General features: G+C 42.7%; 2 protein-coding genes across 2 annotated transcripts in view; both read right to left on the bottom strand.

Annotated features, from left to right (window-relative positions):
* Nucleotides 1–24,756, bottom strand: part of LOC117513519 (plectin-like) — a 192,198-nt gene that overhangs the window by 34,892 nt on the left and 132,550 nt on the right. The window contains 14 exon segments of the mRNA XM_034173689.1: nucleotides 90–321; nucleotides 400–603; nucleotides 3,645–3,750; nucleotides 3,903–4,021; nucleotides 5,356–5,600; nucleotides 6,550–6,634; nucleotides 6,712–6,871; nucleotides 6,954–7,120; nucleotides 7,621–7,791; nucleotides 9,156–9,162; nucleotides 9,254–9,309; nucleotides 9,637–10,261; nucleotides 13,702–13,759; nucleotides 19,840–19,897. Coding sequence (XP_034029580.1) covers nucleotides 90–321; nucleotides 400–603; nucleotides 3,645–3,750; nucleotides 3,903–4,021; nucleotides 5,356–5,600; nucleotides 6,550–6,634; nucleotides 6,712–6,871; nucleotides 6,954–7,120; nucleotides 7,621–7,791; nucleotides 9,156–9,162; nucleotides 9,254–9,309; nucleotides 9,637–10,261; nucleotides 13,702–13,759; nucleotides 19,840–19,897 — 2,293 coding nt within the window.
* The window catches only part of LOC117514787, a 44,914-nt gene continuing 27,917 nt past the window's right edge, over nucleotides 7,760–24,756 (bottom strand). The window contains exons 6-8 of the mRNA XM_034175375.1: nucleotides 9,637–10,358; nucleotides 9,254–9,309; nucleotides 7,760–7,791 (exon numbers count right to left, since the gene is read on the bottom strand). Of these exons, the coding sequence (XP_034031266.1) occupies nucleotides 10,203–10,358 (156 nt within the window). The 3' untranslated portion in view covers nucleotides 7,760–7,791; nucleotides 9,254–9,309; nucleotides 9,637–10,202. The remainder of the gene's footprint in view (nucleotides 7,792–9,253; nucleotides 9,310–9,636; nucleotides 10,359–24,756) is intronic.

Below are 24,756 nucleotides of genomic sequence, written 5' to 3'. Positions count from 1 at the left end.
CTGGGATTAGAGTTTGGCAGATAATTACAAAGATATTTCTCATGATCTTTGGAACTGGACTTTGTAAACTCTTTGTGAGCAGATGTTACCTGTGCTGATGGATCCATCACCTGCTGCCTGCATGTTAGCCAGCAGCTCCTCTGCCTGTGTCTTCACACTGCTGAGGCTCAGCTCCAGCTTGGATAACTCGGACAGACTTTGCTTGTTGTCTTGCAGCTGCTCCTGGATTCTCGGCGTGAGGCCTGGCAGGGATGCGGGACTCTGTATGCGGCTCTGGAGATGCTCAAGACTCTCTCTTATAAGAGTTATCCTGTCATTCAGCTGCAGAGAAGGAGAACAACGTGAGGTTGCGATCTTGCAGATTGATATACGAGTCCATTTTTGTCTCACATTTTATACCTGTGTGAATCGAGGCAAGGACTCCTCGAGTAGTTTGGCGGTCTCCCTGACCCGGTCTCTGATGACTCTATGCTGCTCCTCAGCCTCTGCAGCCTTGTGGCGGAACTCATCCCCCTGAATGGGGTTTAGTTCTGACAGCCGTTTGGCCAGAGAGCACAAACGTGCAATCAGAGGTCTGTGCTCAGCTACAGACTCCCTTAGACCCTGAGGACAGGACAGACATATAAAGCAAGATGAGTTCATTTATGTAGAACCACTCAGACACAAAGACTGATGAGGCTGAGATGTCTCTAATGGTTTCAAATACCAGTAGGAAAAAAAAAATGCCACCTAGAGGTGGCTCATGACTCTCCGTTGGGATGCCCCATTTTCAGCTGGTCCACTTCCACCCTCTTCAACATCCCATGTAATTTCCATCGCAATATGACAGAGACAATCCCCCAAAAAGTAACTTTGATATTGGATTCTCATGGTAATAGTGTGGCAGAAGGTCAACTGGATGTTCCTGAGGGGACGACAGACAATGCCAATAGTTGTAGCTCTAAGAACAGCAGCCGCACATCATAAGGGTACACAAGCCTTTCCACCCCAACAAGGACAAACGGGACTGTGGACTGTGCTGGTGTATTGTTGCTCCATGTGAGATTCAACAGCATCATTTGGAAAACACTGTTTCATTCACTGGTTCATTCCACTCCACCGTACAGCGAGGGAGACATGTCTGGCTTCCCGTCAGTCATGTTGTCCTTCCATTTTTTACAACAAGCCTAATTCAAGTGCTTACACAGATAAAGACTAGATCAAGACACTGCTACTAAGCTGGACTCCCACTGCAGTTTTTGGCACCAATTTTTTATCCCAATTCCAAAAATGAGGAAATCAGGCCTGGTTTATTAAATATCAGGCAAATTCATGTTTCTTAATGTTATTGTCAATTACACCCAAGTCGATTGAGTTTCATGGCACGAGTCCTTGTGCACGTGTGCTGTATAACGCTACTCCTTACCCTATGTGGTACACATATTACAACATACATATAGAAACCTAAAATATATCTGTTTAGTATCTTAAAATAGTCTTCTGTTGAAGAGCCTGACATGCTTTTCATGGGATTAATGCTATGGACTTACGTTGCAGAGAAAAATCAGAAGGAGGCCACCACTCCACAGAACTAGCAGGTCCCCATCATTGATTGTTGCACCCACATGTCCACCCTCACTTTTGCCATGTAGACATCCTACATGTGTATGATATCTTTATTTCTGCCAGAACAATGAGCGGGGCGGTTCGCGTCGGTCACAGAGCTGTGCACTCATGGAGCTGTAAGCACCCCCCCCCCCCCCCACCCCCACACTGCCCCTACACCAGACCTGGGCAAACTGTGGCCCGGGGGCCACATGCGGCCCTTTGCATGTCTCTGTCCGGCCCTCATGAGGTCTGTGATTATTATTACATATATTAAAAATGTCAAGCTTGTGTGTTGCAAATCATTAGAGAGGTTTATTTAGGTATATTTAAATATTTACATATTATTATTACAATAATAAAAATTACCTATAAAAGCTATTAATAGGTAATTTTTTGTAAAATTTGTAATGGGAGACAGTCGCGTTATCGATGGTGTGGCCCTTGGGCATAATTCAGGTTCCCTATGTGGCCCCTTGTAAAAATTAATTGCCCACCCCTGCCCTACACAGTCACAGCAGACTGCAGCGTTTATGATCGCTCCCTGCGTGGTCAATTTTCACCGCACTCCAGTGAAATCGCTCACTGCCGGCTCCAAAAGAGAAAACAATCTGCATTGTATTTGAACTTTTGCTTAAACTGTAGCCTGGCATCCAAATAACTGAGCAGCCAAGTCCACATTCAAGCAGAAATGATTTATATGAAGATGCACTAATGAAATAAAAAACAAAGCCTTTAGTGAAATTAAAGTAAAAGATGCATATTACCACCTATCTGCATAAGTTACCTCTGATTCTTTATGTTTTTTTGGCTCACAATGTGTCCTGGCATCTGAAATTTCTTAGACAGGATTAAAATTTTCTCAATTCTTACAGTGTTGCACAACACTACTTTTACTACAGATTACACTCGTTTGCATGCTCCAACTTGGTATCTTTCTTTTCCATCAAAGACTTACACAATCTTGGTTGTTAAAATGTGAAATGAGAGTCTGTCTTAAAAACTGAAATCTGCCCACTGCTTTTGTAAATGGTAAATGGACTGCATTATATAGCACTTTTCCATCTGCATCAGCCGCTCAAAGCGCTTTCCAATTATGCCTCACATTCACCCCGATGTCAGGGTGCTGCCATACAAGGTGCTCACTACACACCGGGAGCAATAGGGGATTAAAGACTTTGCCCAAGGGCCCTTAGTGATTTTCCAGTCAGGTGGGGATTTGAACCCAGGATCTTCTGGTCTCAAGCCAAACACCCCTTAACCACTAGACCATCACCTCCCCTATGTCCCCTGTGTTTTGTACACAAACAAACAAACAAATGTGACAATTACATGACAATATGGAGATTCAAGAAAATATACAGAACTGGATAAAAGAGAGATAAACATCTAGATGTCTTATGCGTCATGGAATGCCACTATAGCATAATAAAATAACCGTAACAGGAAGAAGTATATTACAGCCACAAACAACTTCTTTACTGATTTGGGGAAAAAAAAAAAAAAAAAAAAACGACAGCAGGTGGTTCTCAGGGCGGTGGGGACACTCCTACCTGCAAGAGGTCCTGTTGTTCACGAAATGCCTCATAGCTAACGCTGCTTAAAGCGAGCCGTCCAATAAGGGCTTGAGGTTTCAATCTAACCAGGGTGAGACCTCATCGAGGCCTTCTGAGAACTGGGAAGAAGTGACTGAGCGTGCTCAAGCTGCAGGACCACATGGGCGTTTGGTGGCTGATGTGCTGTTGCATTGTTCTTGTAAGGCTTCTATCGGGGTCTGCATAGAGATGAAGAAGAATTAGTTAGTCCCATACAGGACCCCGACTCCCACTGGTGCCGGTGCATATCCCTAGGTACCATAGTGTGAAATGCATTAGAGTCCCAGGACCGGTAGCATGACTAGGACACAAACCAGGTCTCCACATTGGTAGGCCGACTCCTCTGCCACGGTGCTACCTTGCTTGGAGTGGTTTCAGCTTTTTAAAGGAATTCAAAAACCTTTGAATTCCTTTATAAATGCATTTTAAAAGAGAAGAAACCGACACACTTAGTGTGGAACTTACTCGCAGGTCACATGATTTCACCGTCATCACTATATGTCGCAAGATCTCAGCAATCTTCACCATTTTCTCAATGTTGAACCTGGCTGGAGATCTCAACGGCCAAAATCTGTTGAGGCGACAAGAACAAATCAAACTGTCAGATCTGACGGAGTTCATCAAAATGTTAGAATTACAGTTCAGAAAATTACAGATTACAGAATCCACTGATGGGTTAAAGCACAGAACTGCTTCAGTTCATCATCATCGTAAAACACTGACCTTCTGTTCGTAGAGTGTTCCGATATGAGCCGTGTGTTCAGATCGACGGTTTTCAGCTTTTCAAGGTTCAGAGCCGTTTCTCTGAACCAGGCCATCTCCTTTACCACAGCCTCATCCAGCTGACGAACACAAATACACAAGTCAACAACTTTTTACACCAAAAAGATCTGACAAATCTGACAACAGAATGATGAAATACACCCAAAATCCCAGAGGAAGTATAATAATATATTAATTAATCCTTATAATACAGCAAATGTTAAAAAATTGTAACATAAGAAAATCTTGAAAGCGAGTTCCCAAAAAATGCTCCATTCAATCATATTAACCGGGGCTCAGACAACAACTACTGCATTTCCAAGTATAAGTGGCTGGAATTTTTAGCGGTTTTTTTTTTCGGAGGGGGGAGTCCTGTGTCTTTACAGTGCATCCGGAAAGTATTCACAGTGCTTCACTTTTTCCACCATTTTGTGACAGCCTTATTCCAAAATGGATGAAATTCACAACCAATACCCCATAATGGCAATGTGAAAGTTTTTTTTTTTTTTTAGATTTTGCAATTTTATCAAAAATAAACCAAAATATATACCAGAAAATAAATCACATTTGTTATGAATAACAATATTACAATGATCACATACATTATGTGTTTGCCTTAAATAGGTGTGGTCAGGCACAGGGTTGATGGGTTTCTCTCCTGAGGCAGCGGTAAGCGGTTGCACCACAGACCACCAAAAACTGGTCTAAAAAGGAGCGCCAAGTTCTCCTGCTAGTCACTCTATGTCAGATATGCCTGACATAGGCGGGAACACAAAGCGTGTACACTCTAGTATTAAAAATACAAACTAATGGAAAATACAAAAGTTTTAGTTTAAACTGAAGCCATTCTCCTCTCTTCTTGATTTCACAGGTGAGGAGTGCTAAAATGAAGTGCAACACAGTGTCCACATGCAGCAGACATGGAGGACAACGACAAGACTTGGCATGAAGTGCTCAAATGTTTCACCTCTGGCAGCTATGGTGGACGACTGCTGCACCTGCTCGAATCCTTTCTTCACCAGAAAATCTCTACTTTCAAGTTCACCATTTAGACAACCTCATCATTACAAGGTGAGGTTTTATGTTGTGACCAAAACACCTCATGACTAAATGAGTGACTAAATACAACCAGTTTGCTCCACGTGCCAGACTTTGACTTAGATTATGCATCATATAAATAGTACTGTGAAGCTTGAAACACCCTTGCACTTTAGCAGTCCTGGACTATTGATCATCAAGATAGGGCCCATAGTGTGCTATGCTTGTTATAGGTCATTGTCATCTGCACAATGCCTTGCTAACACAGTGATTAATATTTCATTTCGCTGTGAAAGGCGCCCCCTACTGTTCGTGAACAACTTGAAGTACCTCTGAGACCTGCAGCGAGGGTAAGAAATATCTTTGGAAGTATTACCCGCTGTCTCTCAGCTGTACACAGTCCTGCATCTCCAGCTTGTGTCTGAGCTCCTGCTGCCCCCAGCAGCTCCCTCTCTATGCGGCCCAGCCACAGGTGGAGGTCCTCCTGGCTGGACGTGCAGCGGCTGGAGGCCTCCAGGGCCTGCTCCAGCCTCTGCAGCACGTCCAGACTGCTCAGACTCAGAACAGAGCAACGGCTACGCAGAGCATCCATCTTCTCCTGCACCTGCTGGGCCTCCTCCTCTGAAACAAGCCCACCATGCAACCAGAAAACAGATGACAATGGAACAATCATCACAATTCATCAATAAAACAGTCAAGATGTGGCTGCAGTGAAAACTGGTGGATTTAATGCAAGGGGTTAAAAATATCACATCGGAATTGCAGCCATTTTCTACACAGCTTGTCCATTTTTAGAGGCTATAAGTAATTGGACAGACCAAATAAGCCACCAAGGAGCATTTGACAGCTGAAGGCTTCACATGCAAAACCCAAACCCACATTTTTAGTTGAGGGCAACATGCACTCAGCAGCTGGGGTAACTACCAGTGTGCAAAACATGAAAGAATTTGAACAGCACATGTTCAATTTACTTATGAAAATCTGTGCATTTTCTGATGTTTTTCTTAATTTACGCTGCATTTTTCTCCATTTAAAAAAAACAGACCAACTGTTTTGTATCTTAACCCTTCAGTGTAGTTTTGTGGATTGCAGAAACATTTTTCATCTGTTGCACCATCAGCTTCACTGCAGATTGGAACAAAGAAGGATTTTCACACAAGCAGATCAGATCAGGTCTGGGTTCGAGTCTCCCCGAGTGCCTCATCTGTTCCACTGCACCATGAAGCTGCATAACAGCTGACGCAACATAAAAAGAACAAGTCTGCGGATTATGCAGTCACAGCCACAGAGGCCTGTAACTCCTCCAGAACTGTCATGGGAGTCTTGGTGGCTTCCCTCACTCGACTCAGTCTTGTGTGCTCAGTTTTTGAGAACTCCCTATTCCAGTCAGATTTACCATAAAATAATGTTTCATCTCTGCTGTGATGGTCTGCAGAGGCAACATTAAGGGAAAAAAAACCCAAAACAAAACACACGAGTGTCCAAATACTTATGGACCCAACTGTACGGCATCAAAGATGCAATAATCCTTCGACGTACTGACTCCACTGTCCATGTCCATGAATGTTACCTGAAATGGCTTCCATCAGGTCGTGACCTGACTGCTGGACTTTTGCCAATTCAGCAGATTTGATTTTAATTTCGTCAACGACAACCTGCAAAACATCAAAGAGTCCAAAGTGAGTTTATAGGTTCATCACAAAGACACTCAGCTGCCCGGTAACGTTCCTACCTTGGCTCGATCTGTGGCCTCTGACAGGTGAAGCATCGCTCTCTCCGCGTTCCGGAGCTCAGCCACTTCCTGTTCCACAGACATCAGCCACTGCTGCATCCCGTCCACTCCTTCCTGGAAGATCTGGGCCCGAGGCAGGACCCGCTCCAGACCCGCTCTCCTGCCCACAACACAGCCCCCGCTGACCATTACTCCCCCTCACTAAAGGTTTGTATCACAGCAGTGAACGGACTGTGGCTGACCTTTGCTCCTCCTCCAGCAGTAACGCCCCCCACTTCTCTGTGAGAGCGGACAGTTTGACCTTTGCCTGCTCCCATTCTTCTCCCGGGTGGGCTTCCACCAGATGAGGGCCTTCCAACATCACAGTGTCCATGCTACGCCGTCGGTCCGCTAGGAGGCGCTGCAGGAGCTGTGAGACAAGAGAAATAAGCCATGCCCCCTAAGCGTAAGCCCAAACTGAAACTTACTGAAGACATCCACGGAGCAGCTTCACCGTTACGGGAATTTACAATTCGTGCGTATTTTAAGACTTATCAAAGCCCTGTTCTGGTTTTTGTGCCGTCTTTGTCAGCGTGGAGGAAGCTCGGTCTCAGGTGACAAGCTGCCATTGTTGAGCTGCAGGTGGGTCTGTCCTAATCCAAAGACCTCACAATGGGTGTGATTACTACTGAAAGCTGAGACGTCTTTGCTGTGTTCACACCCCCCAGAACATGTTGACAAAGACACACTGAGAGCTCATTGTGTCTCTGAATACGACCCATTCGATCTCTAAAGAACAGATTCCATATTGGAGACATTTTTCCATGACCTGACTCACCGTTTTTCCAGTCAGTATTCCCGGTCCACCCCATCGCCCCAACAAACTGCTTCAAAGGTCAATCTGATGAAACGATGAGGCTGACGACGCACCTTTTGTTCTTGGAGTTGCGCTTTCACCACTTTGACTTCAGAGGATGCCGGTTTCAGACTGAGCATGAGTTCTTCGATCTCACAGACCCACGTGAGCAACGCCTCCAGGTTCGGGAGAAACGTCTCAGAATCCGTAGATGCGTCCTTCAGTGCTAAGGGGGACCGCACTCCCTTCAGATAAAACCATCACCAAATATTAGCTCCAGCGTGATGAAATTATACAATAATAATCTCAGTGAAAAGTAGGTTTTCTCGCTACCCGAGTGAAATCAGTCATTAACAGAGCACCAAGTTACAACATACAGTTAAGTCACCACAAGGTGCTTCACAAGGGTAAAGTCTAACCAGGTAGAAACCTCAAGCAGACCAGACTCAGAGGGGTGACCATCTGCTTTGGCCAAACTACCAATAACAAATAAATTAATCAAATAAACAAAGTACAACAAAGAAATGTCCAGAAGTCAACTCAACAGAAATGGACGTCTTATTTGAACTTCTGGGTCTTTAGCCACTCAACCCACACAGGTTCTTCAGTGTGAAGTAAACTTGATTCTCAAACAGTTACTGAAGAACCTGGGTGGTTGAGTGGCTAAACATCTGGAAAACCAGATTAAGTTGATTTCTTAATTTGGTTTTCCAGAAGGAAATAGGTTTCAGTCCTGACAGACAAATTCCAGGTAAACACGTTAAGCATAAACCATAACCTTAAACCTAAAGCCTAATCGTATACCCCTCAACCTGAAACACTAACCCCAGCCCCTAACTGTTAACCTAACCCCTAAGATTAAACCTCTAATGCTAAAACATTAGCTCCAACTCCTAACCATAAATCCCATTCCTTAAATACTAACTAAACAGTAATCCTAACCCTAAAACACCAGCAACAATTCCAAAAAAACACTAACCCCAGCTCCTAACCCCTAAACCTAATAATATAGCCTTTATTGCCGTTGTTCACATACACACCACTAGGAGCACTGGGCAGCCAGAGTCCGGTGACCTGGTGTTACCTTGGTCAGGGGCAGAGAAAGGACCCTAAATAAGCATGTTTTTGAATATGGGGAAACTGGAGGAAACCCACACAGACACAGGGAGAACATGCAAACTCCACACAGAAAGGGTGGGAAGCAATTCCACAACCTTCATGCTGCGAGATATCAGTACTAACCACTAAGCCACCGTGTGGCCCTAAACCTCTTACCATAAGACATGAGCCACAAGTTCTAACCCTAAACCTCTAAATCCAAAACACAAATTCCAGTTCCTATCCTTAAAACCTAAACACTCACTTCAAAACCCTCACACACAAACACTGTATTCTCAACAAAATATAGAAGTTTCACAAAATAATCAATATAGTTTGACATATTTTGATGAATATGCTTGGATATTTCAAAGAATATATTAAGCAATTTTCTTAAATTTGTCTAATTACACATTGTTGGAAATTGTTGGTCCATATTTGTAAACCAATGATCTAATGGGAATTTATCCTGAAGGTCTCTAACTGTTAAAAAAACTGAAATTTGTCTTACTGGAATTCTGGAATGACAACCATGAGTTTCACCCGCTTAAGACCCAAGTTCTAGAGGTGCCAGATTGCATCTAAAGGGATTTAACATGTCAAACATACCGTCCATCTTTCCAGACTGGAATCCTGGTCTGACTTGAGTGTCCATCACTCTGGAGCTGTGAAATAGACAAAATCCAATGTCACATCACATCATGAAGGTGTGTACTTTTAACCCTCTGATGTCCCACGTGGCAACACTCACTCGTCCATAGCTGCATAAAGCATCTTATACAATTTATGGTTTTTATTTGGACTCGGTATCAAGAGTTATAAATGTTTGAATGTCAAGAATTTAGTCTATCTTCCTCATACAGCGCTGCCATGGACCACAGAGGGTTAGAAGACCTACCACCACATCAAAGAGACAAAATATTAAAAACAAATACAAAAAAACAAAGAAAATGAAATGAAGATTTGTTTGAAAGCTGTCGTTTTTAATCAACCTCTGCAAGTTCGTCTGCGACTCCATTCAGGACCCTGACAGTTCTGGTGACTATGGGGTCTCCTCCTTTATCTCCAGACGGATACTCAGTCACTTCCACAATTTCAGTGACAATTGTCTCCGTCACCTCCGTCACCTCTGTCACCTCACGTGAGGCTACGGTCTTCCAGGACCAGGGGCTTCCTTCTCTGGAGTCCCTCTTCTGGAGGCTGGACCTCTTGTCAGGTTGAGCCAAAGGGGATCTGGAAAACTCCGGAGGCACTATTCTCCGTGTCAGTGTCCCATTTCGGGATGTTTTTATTGGTGAAGGACTACTGTGCCAAGCATTATCCAGAGTGCTGGAGCTCCTGATGGTGGAGGCCGGGGAGCTGCAAAGCAGTTTGTCTGAGACGGGTGTATGAACCTCCTCCTCCCTTTTATGATTGGTTTCATGGCCTCCATTGTCTGTCTCTGTGTGTGTCTCCTTGTTCACATCCTCCCTGCCTTGATCTTTCATCGCTTCCAGTTTTTTGGCCTCGCCATGTTGCTCCGGGGGTGCCCATTGTCTCCTTCGTTGGTAGCACTCCTTCAGGAAAGCCTCGTCTGTCCGCACATGTTTGGACTTCTGGCCCAGGCAGCTGGGCCGGCTGACAAGATTCCCCATAATCCTTCAGCCCAGAGGCTAGCGAGGTGTTTGGTGAGGTAAGGCCCCTCGGCCATGCATGCAGAAGACTCTTCAGCTACCTAAAAAAGGACAAGGTGGCTCTGGGTCATCATGCGCATTCTGTAAATCAACACAATGCTGCCATTTGCTAAAAACAGCAACGTTTCTATTTTAAAATAACGCCGTACCACCTGATACATCTAAGATTTACCAAAAACTAATCCATTGTCTCAGTTTTATTCTCTTTTGTTGGCACTACCAGAGGGAACTTCCTCAGAGATACTTGGCGAGCAAGTTCCTTGTCTCTTTGTCTTAATGAAGACCACATACACAGACCCACCCTCTGTCTCACACCACCATCTGAAATATTCTGGACTTAGAAATCAATGTGACAAGCCTGTCGAGAATCCCACTGCGGAGCCTGGCACCTAGACCCCGTGGCTACCGTCCATTTCTTCCTCTAACTCAGCCACTCCACGTCCAAGTCAGGACAGTCCTGGGAAACAACGCAAGGACCTTCTCATATATAACTGCCATAAAAAAACATATTTGCTATGAAAAGATAAAATGATCATTTGTAAAAAAAAAAAAAAAAAATAGAAAGTCATGCCAAGGAGAGATTACAACTATTAAATAGAAAATCAAGACAAAGTCTTGATTGGCTGTAAGCATCTGGAGATCATAGGACTTCTCTTTTTTTTTTTTTTTTTTGCTGTATTAGCTTCATTGAACAACATTCTTTGAAATTCATCAACTCATCAACATCTCATTTTCCTAATTAAAGACAATCTTCTGAAGCAAAGATGGTAGGTAAGGTAAGGTATGACCAAATATCCAGTGCAAGTAGCTCAGTGGGACAAAGAGCTGGACGACCAATATCAATCAATCAATCAATCAATTTTTTTTATATAGCGCCAAATCACAACAAACAGTTGCCCCAAGGCGCTTTATATTGTAAGGCAAGGCCATACAACAATTATGTAAAACCCCAACGGTCAAAACGACCCCTGTGAGCAAGCACTTGGCTACAGTGGGAAGGAAAACTCCCTTTAACAGGAAGAAACCTCCAGCAGAACCAGCTCAGGGAGGGGCAGTCTTCTGCTGGACTGGTTGGGGCTGAGGGAGAGAACCAGGAAAAAGACATGCTGTGGAGGGAGCAGAGATCAATCACTAATGATTAAATGCAGAGTGGTGCATACAGAGCAAAAAGAGAAAGAAACACTCCGTGCATCATGGGAACCCCCCAGCAGTCTAAGTCTATAGCAGCATAACTAAGGGATGGTTCAGGGTCACCTGATCCAGCCCTAACTATAAGCTTTAGCAAAAAGGAAAGTTTTAAGCCTAATCTTAAAAGTAGAGAGGGTGTCTGTTCCTCAAATATGTCAACCTGGGTTCTATTTCAAGTCCTTGGAAAAGATATGTTGAAAAAAACTTCAATTGTTCTATGTGCGCAAAAGATACAATTATTTCTGACTATAATTTGCGCATTAACTACTTTTTTTTTTTTTGTTTTTACTAGTTTGAGAGGTCCTGCGACTTATACTCCAGTTCAACATATATACAGAAATATCACACATTCTTTGTTATAAGAATAACTATAATCTAAACATAAAATTATACTATCGACTTTCCCAGGAATCAAAGTACTAAACAAAATAAATTCTAATAATAAAAGAATAAATGCCAATCATAAAAGTACATGAAACAATGCACAAAAATAAAATAAAGCACTGATCATACACAAATAAGCTGTGACTTATACTCCAGTGTGACTTATATATGTGGGTTTTTCCTCTTCTTGATGCATTCTTTTTAACAGGTGCGAATCATATGACATGAAATATGTATTATCGCGAAACTGCAAGCTTATGTTTATAAGTTTGCAATTTCTCACGTTTCCTCCTACAGGTGAAACATGAGAAATTAATAAAATAATCTGCAGGCCGTAAACTGCTGACTCAAGGGCCTCATTCAGTCCCTGGGCCGCGAGTCTGAGACCTCTGCTCTACAAATCATTGAACAAAAACTGTGATCAGTATCATTTGCAGACAGTGTCAGTCTGACAGCTCCCTCCCCAGATCTGTGTTTTCATGGTATTGACAGAAGGTCAAAGGTGAATATAATTGTCTTGGTGCAGAACACTGAGGAGACTGACAGGCTGAGATAAGATCAGAGGCGGGGGTCCAGTTGAGTCCCAGTCCGCCCTGGGAGGCGAGGTTGGACTGGGTCGTTCAAACCCCCTTGGGCCACCTCCTGTCTGGTGACTGAAGACCTCTGGGGGTCTGAATGTGGGTCATCAAAGGGGGAAACCGGAAAATTAGTTCCTCAAAGAACCCACATTTTAATTGTGTGTGAGATAATTAAAAAATTCTGCAGGCAGAGAAAATAAAAGCTGCATAAACGGTTTTTATCTGAACCCGAGGTGAGACACAAAGAAGCAGCCGAGGAAGCTTTACTGTGCTGCCGTCAGCGAGACGGATCCAAGCGGGACCCAAATCCCATCTGTGTGTCGCCCCACCACGAATTCTAAGTGTAAATGATCACATTCTAATCTTTAACTAAATGAGAATCTTAAAAGCACCTTGTTTTTTGATACGATCCCTCCACGTGCGTGACGCTCGTCATTACGCTCTTCGTGCACACAGTCACATCAAAGAGCGGTGGCCAGACAAAGCCCCGCCCCCAGGATCAATGATTACCAAGTTAGCTCAGACTGCTGCCCAGAGGCCTCCTGAGGAGAGACCATGGCCACATCCACGAAGCGCGCCGTGTCTGATTACTGCAGCGCACGTGTGGTCGTTTGCTAAATAACACGCCTCCTAATGTAATGACAGAGCGCTGCATGTTACAGGAAGTGGACCAGCCCGATTATGGAGATAAATTAAATCAAATCCTGCTCAACTTTACTCATTTATTGATGTTTACAGTCTCGACATCAAAGATACAGAAATGTGCAAAAGTCTTGAGGACACGATGCATCTTTGTGAAAAATATTGTTTCATTAAAAAAAATTTGTGAGCCCTATCTGGACGATCTACGGTGTGACACATGATCTATGGTGCATAGTTACAAAGTGCATTTAGGGTGTGTCCATCTTCTCTTTACATAATCTGGTGGCAAAAAGGTTGCATTCATTCACTTAATTAGGCGTGTTTTCATCTGTCACACCTGTCTAGAAAAGTGGACTGAACGAGAGGTTTTCTGGTGAGGTAACAGTTCTGCACCAGTGGAGAGCAGCCACCAAAGCTCCCTGAGGTGATGCCATAAAGCCAGAAGGTGATATTTTGTATTTTTCCACGATGGTATTGAGGAAGTGGACACAAGTGAAAGGATTTTTGGCTCAATTAAACCCAACACGAGAAAACACACAGTGGTTACTCTTATTTAATTTCCTGGTTGTGTTAAATCATTTAACATTTTCACATGATGGGACCTCTCTGAGTGCTTTTCTTCTCTCCTCCTGCTCCATCATTTTCTTTGCCTACATTAGATATAGCACACTGTCAATTTAAAATGACATCTTGCAGGTGATTGGCAATGATATGTGCAGGCAGAGTATACGTGTGGGTTGTGAAGCCACTTATCTAAGGCACATCTCACACGTTCTGTTTGTTCACTGATGGATTTTAGATGTTGTTCTTGGTGTTTCTGGTGACCTGACCACACCTTAGTTGAGACAAACACACCCACATGAGGGTGATTCTTTAACTACGGGCACTATTGGCCTTGTAAATGTAATTTCCACCACACCATTGCCTTACAATATAAAGCGCCTTGGGGCAACTGTTTGTTGTGATTTGGCGCTATATACATGTGCTCTGATGTCACTGTTTATCTCCATAGACACTACCCAAACAATCTTTCATACAAACTGTTTAGGGACATTACAGTGTTGTGGTGGAAATTACGGCAATAGTGTGGGACAACTACATTTTGTTTAAAAAAATCACAACAGTTGTATGACATTGAATACCCCAATTATGTTTTGATTATTTTACTGATATTTTATTCAGAGATATTTTAAAACATTAGAAAAAAACGTTTCTTTACCATTCATTTTTATCATTGAAGATCAAAAGGCTGGGTGTGGGACAAGCACAAAACGGCAATATTTGCATATAATGATGCTGAAAAAAGGTGAAAAAGTCATCATAGACTACTAGAACAAATTTCTTGACACACTTTCATTGTAAAGATAACTATAAAGTGTGAAATTTCCCTTTTTTTTTTCTGTTTTTCATACAATATGATCAAAGGACATAATAAGTGCCCATAGTCTAAGAGTCACCCATGAGTGTGAGTGATATTATGATTTGGAGGAGGGGGGCGCCGGGTGTAAAAATGTCACCTGCATTGGGTGGAAACTTGCGCCGGGTTATATGCCAGGCATACAATGGAGCTTTTATTTAGTTTTACTCTTTAATGTTTAATCTCATTAAGCATTTGATATTCAGAAGTTTTAATTATTATTGCAATATATATATATATATATATATATATATATATATATATATATATATATATATACGTATAAAAGATGAATCCAGGTTTTGAGTATATTTCTTATTGTTTCTTATTATTGGATCTTGCTTGCCTCTACTGGTGGTTGGCTCTCACTGCGGTATTGTATCACTTCCTGTTCCGGAGCACAGCTGTGTTTTTCTGTATCTGTTAGCTGTTTAATCTGCGCAGTTAGATTGATCTAGTTATCTAGATTCCGATTTGTTTCCCAGTGTAATCTTTACGTGCCTTAACTAAAGCACTCCTTCTGCTGAATCACCTCTAAATTATTTACACATTATTCACTTTGCGTGTTTTAGGGATCCGCTAGCTTAGCGTAGCTACTAGCTCTTAGCCGATTTAGCATGGCGGCTTCTCCTGTCTCTCCCGCACTTTTCTGCTCTGGGTGTGAAATGTTTAGTTATTCCTCGGCCTCCTTTAGCAGTAATGGTACTTGTAATAAGTGCAGCTTATTCGTAGCTTTGGAGGCCAGGCTGGGCGAATTGGAGACTCGGCTCCGCACCGTGGAAAATTCTACAGTTAGCCAGGCCCCTGTAGTCGGTGCGGACCAAGGTAGCTTAGCCGCCGTTAGTTACCCCCCTGGCAGATCCCGAGCAGCCGGGAAAGCAGGCTGACTGGGTGACTGTGAGGAGGAAGCGTAGCCCTAAACAGAAGCCCCGTGTACACCGCCAACCCGTTCACATTTCTAACCGTTTTTCCCCACTCGACGACACCACCCGCCGAGGATCAAACTCTGGTTATTGGCGACTCTGTTTTGAGAAATGTGAAGTTAGCGACACCAGCAACCATAGTCAATTGTCTTCCGGGGGCCAGAGCAGGCGACATTGAAGGAATTTGAAACTGCTGGCTAAGGCTAAGCGTAAATTTGGTAAGATTGTAATTCACGTCGGCAGTAATGACACCCGGTTACGCCAATCGAGGTCACTAAAATTAACATTAAATCGGTGTGTAACTTTGCAAAAACAATGTCGGACTCTGTAGTTTTCTCTGGGCCCCTCCCCAATCAGACCGGGAGTGACATGTTTAGCCGCATGTTCTCCTTGAATTGCTGGCTGTCTGAGTGGTGTCCAAAAAATGAGGTGGGCTTCATAGATAATTGGCAAAGCTTCTGGGGAAAACCTGGTCTTGTTAGGAGAGACGGCATCCATCCCACTTTGGATGGAGCAGCTCTCATTTCTAGAAATCTGGCCAATTTTCTTAAATCCTCCAAACCGTGACTATCCAGGGTTGGGACCAGGAAGCAGAGTTGTAGTCTTACACACCTCTCTGCAGCTTCTCTCCCCCTGCCATCCCCTTATTACCCCATCCCCGTAGAGACGGTGCCTGCTCCCAGACTACCAATAACCAGCAAAAATCTATTTAAGCATAAAAATTCAAAAAGAAAAAATAATATAGCACCTTCAACTGCACACAGACTAAAACAGTTAAATGTGGTCTAATAAACATTAGGTCTCTCTCTTCTAAGTCCCTGTTGGTAAATGATATAATAATTGATCAACATATTGATTTATTCTGCCTAACAGAAACCTGGTTACAGCAGGATGAATATGTTAGTTTAAATGAGTCAACACCCCCGAGTCACACTAACTGTCAGAATGCTCGTAGCACGGGCCGGGGCGGAGGATTAGCAGCAATCTTCCATTCCAGCTTATTAATTAATCAAAAACCCAGACAGAGCTTTAATTCATTTGAAAGCTTGTCTCTTAGTCTTGTCCATCCAAATTGGAAGTCCCAAAACCAGTTTTATTTGTTATTATCTATCGTCCACCTGGTCGTACTGTGAGTTTCTCTGTGAATTTTCAGACCTTTTGTCTGACTTAGTGCTTAGCTCAGATAAGATAATTATAGTGGGCGATTTTAACATCCACACAGATGCTGAGAATGACAGCCTCAACACTGCATTTAATCTATTATTAGACTCTATTGGCTTTGCTCAAAAAGTAAATGAGTCCACCCACCACTTTAATCATATCTTAGATCTTGTTCTGACTTATGGTATGGAAATAGAAGATTTAACAGTATTCCCTGAAAACTCCCTTCTGTCTGATCATTTCTTAATAACATTTACATTTACTCTGATGGACTACCCAGCAGTAGGGAATAAGTTTCATTACACTAGAAGTCTTTCAGAAAGCGCTGTAACTAGGTTTAAGGATATGATTCCTTCTTTATGTTCTCTAATGCCATATACCAACACAGTGCAGAGTAGCTACCTAAACTCTGTAAGGGAGATAGAGTATCTCGTCAATAGTTTTACATCCTCATTGAAGACAACTTTGGATGCTGTAGCTCCTCTGAAAAAGAGAGCGTTTAAATCAGAAGTGTCTGACTCCGTGGTATAACTCACAAACTCGTAGCTTAAAGCAGATAACCCGTAAGTTGGAGAGGAAATGGCGTCTCACTAATTTAGAAGATCTTCACTTAGCCTGGAAAAAGAGTCTGTTGCTCTATAATAAAGCCCTCCGTAAAGCTAGGACATCTTTCTACTCATTACTAATTGAAGAAAATAAGAACAACCCCAGGTTTCTTTTCAGCACTGTAGCCAGGCTGACAAAGAGTCAGAGCTCTATTGAGCTGAGTATTCCATTAACTTTAACTAGTAATGACTTCATGACTTTCTTTGCTAACAAAATTTTAACTATTAGAGAAAAAATTACTCATAACCATCCCAAAGACGTATCGTTATCTTTGGCTGCTTTCAGTGATGCCGGTATTTGGTTAGACTCTTTCTCTCCGATTGTTCTGTCTGAGTTATTTTCATTAGTTACTTCATCCAAACCATCAACATGTTTATTAGACCCCATTCCTACCAGGCTGCTCAAGGAAGCCACAAGGAGTTCCACAAGGTTCTGTGCTAGGACCAATTTTATTCACTTTATATATGCTTCCTTTAGGCAGTATTATTAGACGGTATTGCTTAAATTTTCATTGTTACGCAGATGATACCCAGCTTTATCTATCCATGAAGCCAGAGGACACACACCAATTAGCTAAACTGCAGGATTGTCTTACAGACATAAGACATGGATGACCTCTAATTTCCTGCTTTTAAACTCAGATAAAACTGAAGTTATTGTACTTGGCCCCACAAATCTTAGAAACATGGTGTCTAACCAGATCCTTACTCTGGATGGCATTACCCTGACCTCTAGTAATACTGTGAGAAATCTTGGAGTCATTTTTGATCAGGATATGTCATTCAAAGCGCATATTAAACAAATATGTAGGACTGCTTTTTTGCATTTACGCAATATCTCTAAAATCAGAAAGGTCTTGTCTCAGAGTGATGCTGAAAAACTAATTCATGCATTTATTTCCTCTAGGCTGGACTATTGTAATTCATTATTATCAGGTTGTCCTAAAAGTTCCCTAAAAAGCCTTCAGTTAATTCAAAATGCTGCAGCTAGAGTACTGACGGGGACTAGAAGGAGAGAGCATATCTCACCCATATTGGCCTCTCTTCATTGGCTTCCTGTTAATTCTAGAATAGAATTTACAATTCTTCTTCTTACTTATAAGGTTTTGAATAATCAGGTCCCATCTTATCTTAGGGACCTCATAGTACCATATCACCCCAATAGAGCGCTTCGCTCTCAGACTGCAGGCTTACTTGTAGTTCCTAGGGTTTGTAAGAGTAGAATGGGAGGCAGAGCCTTCAGCTTTCAGGCTCCTCTCCTGTGGAACCAGCTCCCAATTCAGATCAGGGAGACAGACACCCTCTCTACTTTTAAGATTAGGCTTAAAACTTTCCTTTTTGCAAAGCTTATAGTTAGGGCTGGATCAGGTGACCCTGAACCATCCCTTAGTTATGCTGCTATAGACGTAGACTGCTGGGGGGTTCCCATGATGCACTGTTTCTTTCTCTTTTTGCTCTGTATGCACCACTCTGCATTTAATCATTAGTGACTCGATCTCTGCTCCCCTCCACAGCATGTCTTTTTCCTGGTTCTCCTCCCTCAGCCCCAACCAGTCCCAGCAGAAGACTGCCCCCTCCCTGAGCCTGGTTCTGCTGGAGGTTTTCTTCCTGTTAAAAGGGAGTTTTTCCTTCCCACTGTAGCAAGTGCTTGCTCACAGGGGGTCGTTTTGACCGTTGGGGTTTTACATAATTATTGTATGGCCTTGCCTTACAATATAAAGCGCCTTGGGGCAACTGTTTGTTGTGATTTGGCGCTATATAAAAAAATTGATTGATTGATTGATATATATATAGGCACAGTGTCACAATATGATCCGCGGGTCTGACCAGCAGATTTTGTGCGATGATTCCAGAGAAAAGCAGAGAACCAACCCTCCATTTAACTCTTACGGTGGATGACCCGACCATCCCATCACTTAACCCCTTTAGAAATGGGCCTTAATTCAGAGCAGCCCCTTCCTGGCGCTAAGCGGTGATTTATGACAAATGGCTACACTCCATTTCTCTAATGAATTTAGTTGCAGTGCCGGGGGCTTCTCCATCGATAGAAACATGAAGTAAAAAAAAAAAAAAATCAATGCTATAGTCTGGAGAAAGCGAACACGCCATTGTCATATTTCATGACGTCACCTGGTTTTGGGACCTTATGAATTCATGTATGAATCCATGCAAACATAAACAACTCGTGTTTGCATCTACTGACCCATTTATGAGTCAAGGGTTCACAACAAGAAGCAGAATAATAACCTTCAGTCACACGGTGGACACTGGGCATACGTAATGTAATGTGTCACTGCTGGGGTTTTTTTTGGGGGGGGGGGGGGTTGGAGTAGTAATCATGGTAGTGGTCCCTAATCAAGGGCGACTGCTGAGCACTCACCCGGGAGACTTGTAACATCTGAGAGCGGACAATGCGAGGTCATAGTTCAAAGACACCTGCTCATGGCATCAGGCGGCAAACGAGGCTTTGACAAAACGAAGAACTCAGAAGAGGAACTCGTAAAACAAATAATCAACGGCGACTGACACGCGGCTATTAAAGAGCATAAACTCACAACATCCTGCTGGTGTTCAAAGGTACCTTAAAAGTGACATCATCACCTGCTCCTGGTCCAGTCGCTAACCTGCAAACTTCCCGTCCTCAGTTGGTGGCGGTTTTGGCGGTTTGAGCTCCAACTTACCCTGAAGCAGAGTTGTGGCCAACAGCATGAGTGAAGGAATTCAGCCAATCGTTGGTCCCCATTCAAAAAGGCGAGAAAGAATCCAGCTTTGTTTGAGCATCCTTTGAAGCGTCTCCCAGCGCCAACATCCTGACGTGGAGCCACCTCGCTCACTTTCACGCTCCCTCCAACGTTCGCTCACTCACACAAATACACATACGCACGCTCACGTACAAACTCACCCTCTAAACACACTCACACACGCACCGATAACTCCTGCTTTTCCGTTGCCCACAGTCACAGACAAACAATGTCCTCCTCTCCTCCCCTCGCGGGACACCCCTCCCCATCCTCTCCCCCTCATTTCACTTCTCCTCCCACCAGCTCTGCTCCTCTCCCTTTCTTCTTTGTTGTGGGAGCTGCAATAGAGGAATTCCTTCCTTGTTAATGCCGCTGACGGGATAGTGCACCCAGATGGAGACAATGTATTCCAACGGATCAGTTGTACTCCCACAGCTCCCAGCCAGAAGCAGTTCTCAAACGGAGGTCAGATTGTCCTGGTTTCTACACAACAACAAGGCAGCGCAGGCGGCGGTGTTCTCGGCGGCGACTGCTCAGGTTGCTCCAGCACCATCCAGGCGGCAAAGTGCCCCCTTTACCTTCCCCAAGCTTTCTCTCTACCGCCCCCTTCTCATCCAACAATGCCCCTCCTCGAGTGGCTCACAAACTCCGAGCTCCTTCTGTTTGAAAAATGGGTTTAGGGGGGTTAAAAAAGGGGAGTTTTCTAAAGACCCCTGGGCCGGCCTCAAAACATTCACATGGTAAGTGACAGCTGCCTCGGCCCCATCCCTTTTTCTCAGCGGAGAGGAGAGAAGTCGAGGCTACAAAAGAAGGGACCAACACCCACTCTGCTACCCACCCACTAACACATTCGCCCCAACCCCCTCGCAGTCCCCCCTGGCATTCAGAACCAGCACAGCAGCAACAAAAAGGACTAATTACTGTAAAACATCGCCCATTACTTGTCAAGTCACTCACAGCCATTGCATCCCAGGACTATAAACACAGAACCGGGACACAAACACAAAATAGAGACGACTGAAAAGTGTTTTCTCCAACTGTTGTTTGGAAAAGGAAAGGACGCATTGCTATTGTGGAAACTTATTGGGAAACACTTTCAGGGAGACACAACATCGGTGTGAAAAATACAGCAGGCAGTGCAATCATAACAGCAACATTTAGTCCAGATTTTTGGACCAAATCGAACTGAACTCCTCGTAGCAGGTAGGGACGCAGTTCGGCAGGTGCTGGAAGCAATCTTTGTTTCTATCTGGGAGGCAGGTATCATCGCAACAGACAGGAACAAAAGGCTTGTTGTCTCTCTATGGAATAAAACGTGAGATTTCCTGGACTGGAACAGATACAGGGGTATTACCCTGCTCTCTGTGCCGGAAAAGGTACTTGCAACGGTCATTTAGTACAAGACTTAGTTACAGTTACCTTCTGCTCAGCTATATGATACTTCTGGAGAGGATGAAAGCCCAAGTCTTTAGTGTCTCGGAAAGACAACATCTGTCTTTCCATATGGTTGTGAGACCTGGACACAAATCAGTGGCCAAAGACTGTAACGGGATGTGTTTAGTACTTGGTCTCTCCACAGGATTCTTGGGTACAACTGGAATGACTTTGTGTCAAATGAAGCCTTACCTAAGCGGACAACTTGCATTGTGAAACAACATTACCAATGACATAATGGCTGTGTGGCATGCTTTGTTGCTCCTGATCCAGCATGCAGTTGACTCAGTTCTGAGGATCCTAGCATCCAAAAAAAGGGCAAGATGATGTGCACATACCACTCAGCTGCAGCACAGTTTGTGACTTGCAGGAGGTGACAATGGACCAGTTGTCTACCTAGTCGGGTGTCGTGGTATGACGGATGCAGGACAGACACCATGCTGCTCCAAGACCTGAGCTACTAAAACAAGTGATGTATTGGAACTGTATTGGGATGTATTTTCCTGGAACTTGGCAGCAGGAGCAAAGTTCTTAAGCTGTGTTCACAACAGCAAAATAGATTCGCTACGTATTTCCTCCACCAGTGTGCAAGAGTCACGCAGAGAAACACCTCATCAAAAGTTCAAGTTTGTTGACCTTCAACCACATGACACGTTGGCCTTTGCAAAAGGTAGCCAATGAGTGTAAAGCAATGAACATTTTCACAATGTAGAAGAAACTAATGTTAATGTGCAGCAACAAAGTGGTTTCCTATTGAGACCCAAGTAAGAAAAACCCCTGGAGAGATCTTCGGTCAAGCTCACGTGATACCCCACAATCTACCCTTTCTGTTCCTTGCATGAGGTATAAATTGGTGGGAGTAAATGTTTTGTGGTAACATATGGACGGAGTGACCAGATGTGGGTGTTGCAATGACTTCGCCCATTTGCCAGCGGCAGCTTTTAGATATAATTGTCAGGTTTGTTCTAAACACTAACGCTATGTTTAGGAATGAGGCAAAGCAGAGCAAATGTATCTCTTCACACACACACAGGTCTCGATCTGCACAGTCCAAAGCAGGATGCAGAATGCAAAAACGATGAAAACAATGTGATGATGTGAACACAACTTTCACCGGGAAGATGACAGTTTGCCATAAACAGATTCTCCAGCCAAAGGAAAATAATCATCCAGGGCTATATTTAAATGGTGACAATTAAGGCCTTAAATTATGAGCTCAGGACCTCATCAGGCCCTCAGGCTGCATGTTTGAAGCCTCTGTCATAAACAAATTTGCATTTACATACAGTTGTATGCAAACGTTTGGACAGCCCTGATAATTTTCGTGATTTTCCTTTTTGGTTGTCTGGATCAGAAATTTCAGTTAAATATATCATATAGCAGACAAACACAGCGATATTTGAAAAGTGAAATGAAGTTTCTAGTATTTACAGAAAGTGTGCCATAATTATTTAAACAAAATTGGGCTGGTGCATAAATTTGGGCACCCTTGTCATTTTATTGATTTGAATACATGTAGAGCACTCCAATTATTATACAGCACACTCCAATTATTGGAAAAATTGGTTTGGTAAGCTCATTGACTCTTGACCTCCTTACACAGGTGAATCCAATCATGAGAAACAGTGTTTAAGGGGGCCATTTGCAAATGTTTGCATCTCTTCTAATGAGTGGCAACATGGGAGCCTCTAAACAACTCTTAAATGACCTGAAAACAAAGATTGTTCAACATCATGGTTTAGGGGAAGGATATAAAAAGCTATCTCTGAGATTTTTTTTTAATTGAACTGAATTTATTAGGCACATATATGCTTAACAAAATACCTCATACACAAACAAACAAAACTCATAGACAAAGTAGTTAAAAGAAAGAAAAGAAAAAAGAAAACAATGTACATAGTGCCCAAAAGGCATAGGCAGAAGCAATGCTTATCAATGCCTACACCCCTCCATACAGTCAAATTAAACCAGGCTACAGTATGTGCCTGATCATGAACGAACATTTCCAAACAAAATCTCAAGTGAAGTCACATATTTCCCCAAACAGCTCCTCTTATGTGCTCGTTACCACCATACATTTTCAGTAGTAAGGATTCAAGTGTAGCAGATTCTTTATACAACACAAAAATCTCAATCTGTTTCATCAGATACATATCCAGAGAACACCATATCTGTATATAAATATTTGAACCAGTTAATATTTGGACATCGTTTGAGTTCCTCAGGTAGATTATTCCATTTTTGGGGGCCACAAATGGAGACACAGAAGCATTTCCTGGTCGTCCGAGCACCCACAATTTTGAAACGATACAAACCCTTAAATTATATATTCCTTCTCTTGGTGCAAAAAAATCTTGTATTCTAAATGGCAATTGCTTATTTTTCACTTTGTACATCAATTGAACAGTCTTGAACGTTATCAGATCATAGAGTTTTAATATTTTTGATTTAATGAACAATGGGATGGTATGATCATGATACCCTGCATTGTGGATTATTCTTAATGCTCTTTTTGAAGGATGAATAATGGTTGCACTGTAGTTTTATAGTTATTGCCCCAGACTTCCGCACAATAAATCAGGTAAGGTGGCATCAATGTGCAATAAAGAGTATGTAGTGATTTGCCATCAAGAATGTGGTTAGCCCTATTTAAAACTGTAACACTTTTCGATACATTCTTTTGAATATGTTGAATATGAGCTTTCCAGTTGATTCTTTCATCAATAATCATTCCTAACAACTTGTTCTCTTTGACACATTCTATGTTTACCCGTTCTATATTTAACTTTATTTGTGCGTCTTTTTTATGATTTCCAAATAACATTATTTTAGTTTTGGACCAATTTAATGACAGTTTGTGAATATCAAACCAACTCTTCAACTTTATCATTTCTGTTCCTAAATCAGATAATAATTGTTGCAATTTATCTCCTGAACAAAACATGTTTGTGTCATCTGCAAAGAGAACTGCTCTGAACACATCTGAAACTCTACATAAATCATTAATGTACAAAATAAATAACTTAGGTTCCAACACAGAACCCTGGGGAATCCCCCAAATGATGTCCAGATACGAAGAACAGTAGTCCCCGAGTTTAACAAACTGCGTCCAGTTTTCTAAATAGCTTTTAATCCAATTCAGAGCCATTCCTCTGATCCCATACAGTTCCATCTTTTGAAATAATATGTTGTGATCTATTATATCAAAAGCCTTTCTCAGATCAATAAATAAACCTATTACTAGTTCCCTTTGGTCCATATGACTACTGATCTCTTCTACTGAATCGAGCAGAGCCAGTGCAGTGGACCTAAAACCATATTGACCTTCGTCCAGCAAGTTATGTTGTTCTAAAAATTTATCCAACC

The sequence above is a fragment of the Thalassophryne amazonica genome, chromosome 7 (genome assembly GCF_902500255.1).
Source record: "Thalassophryne amazonica chromosome 7, fThaAma1.1, whole genome shotgun sequence".
Classification (NCBI taxonomy): Eukaryota; Metazoa; Chordata; class Actinopteri; order Batrachoidiformes; family Batrachoididae; genus Thalassophryne; species Thalassophryne amazonica.
This window is presented reverse-complemented; position numbering and strand designations above follow the sequence as displayed.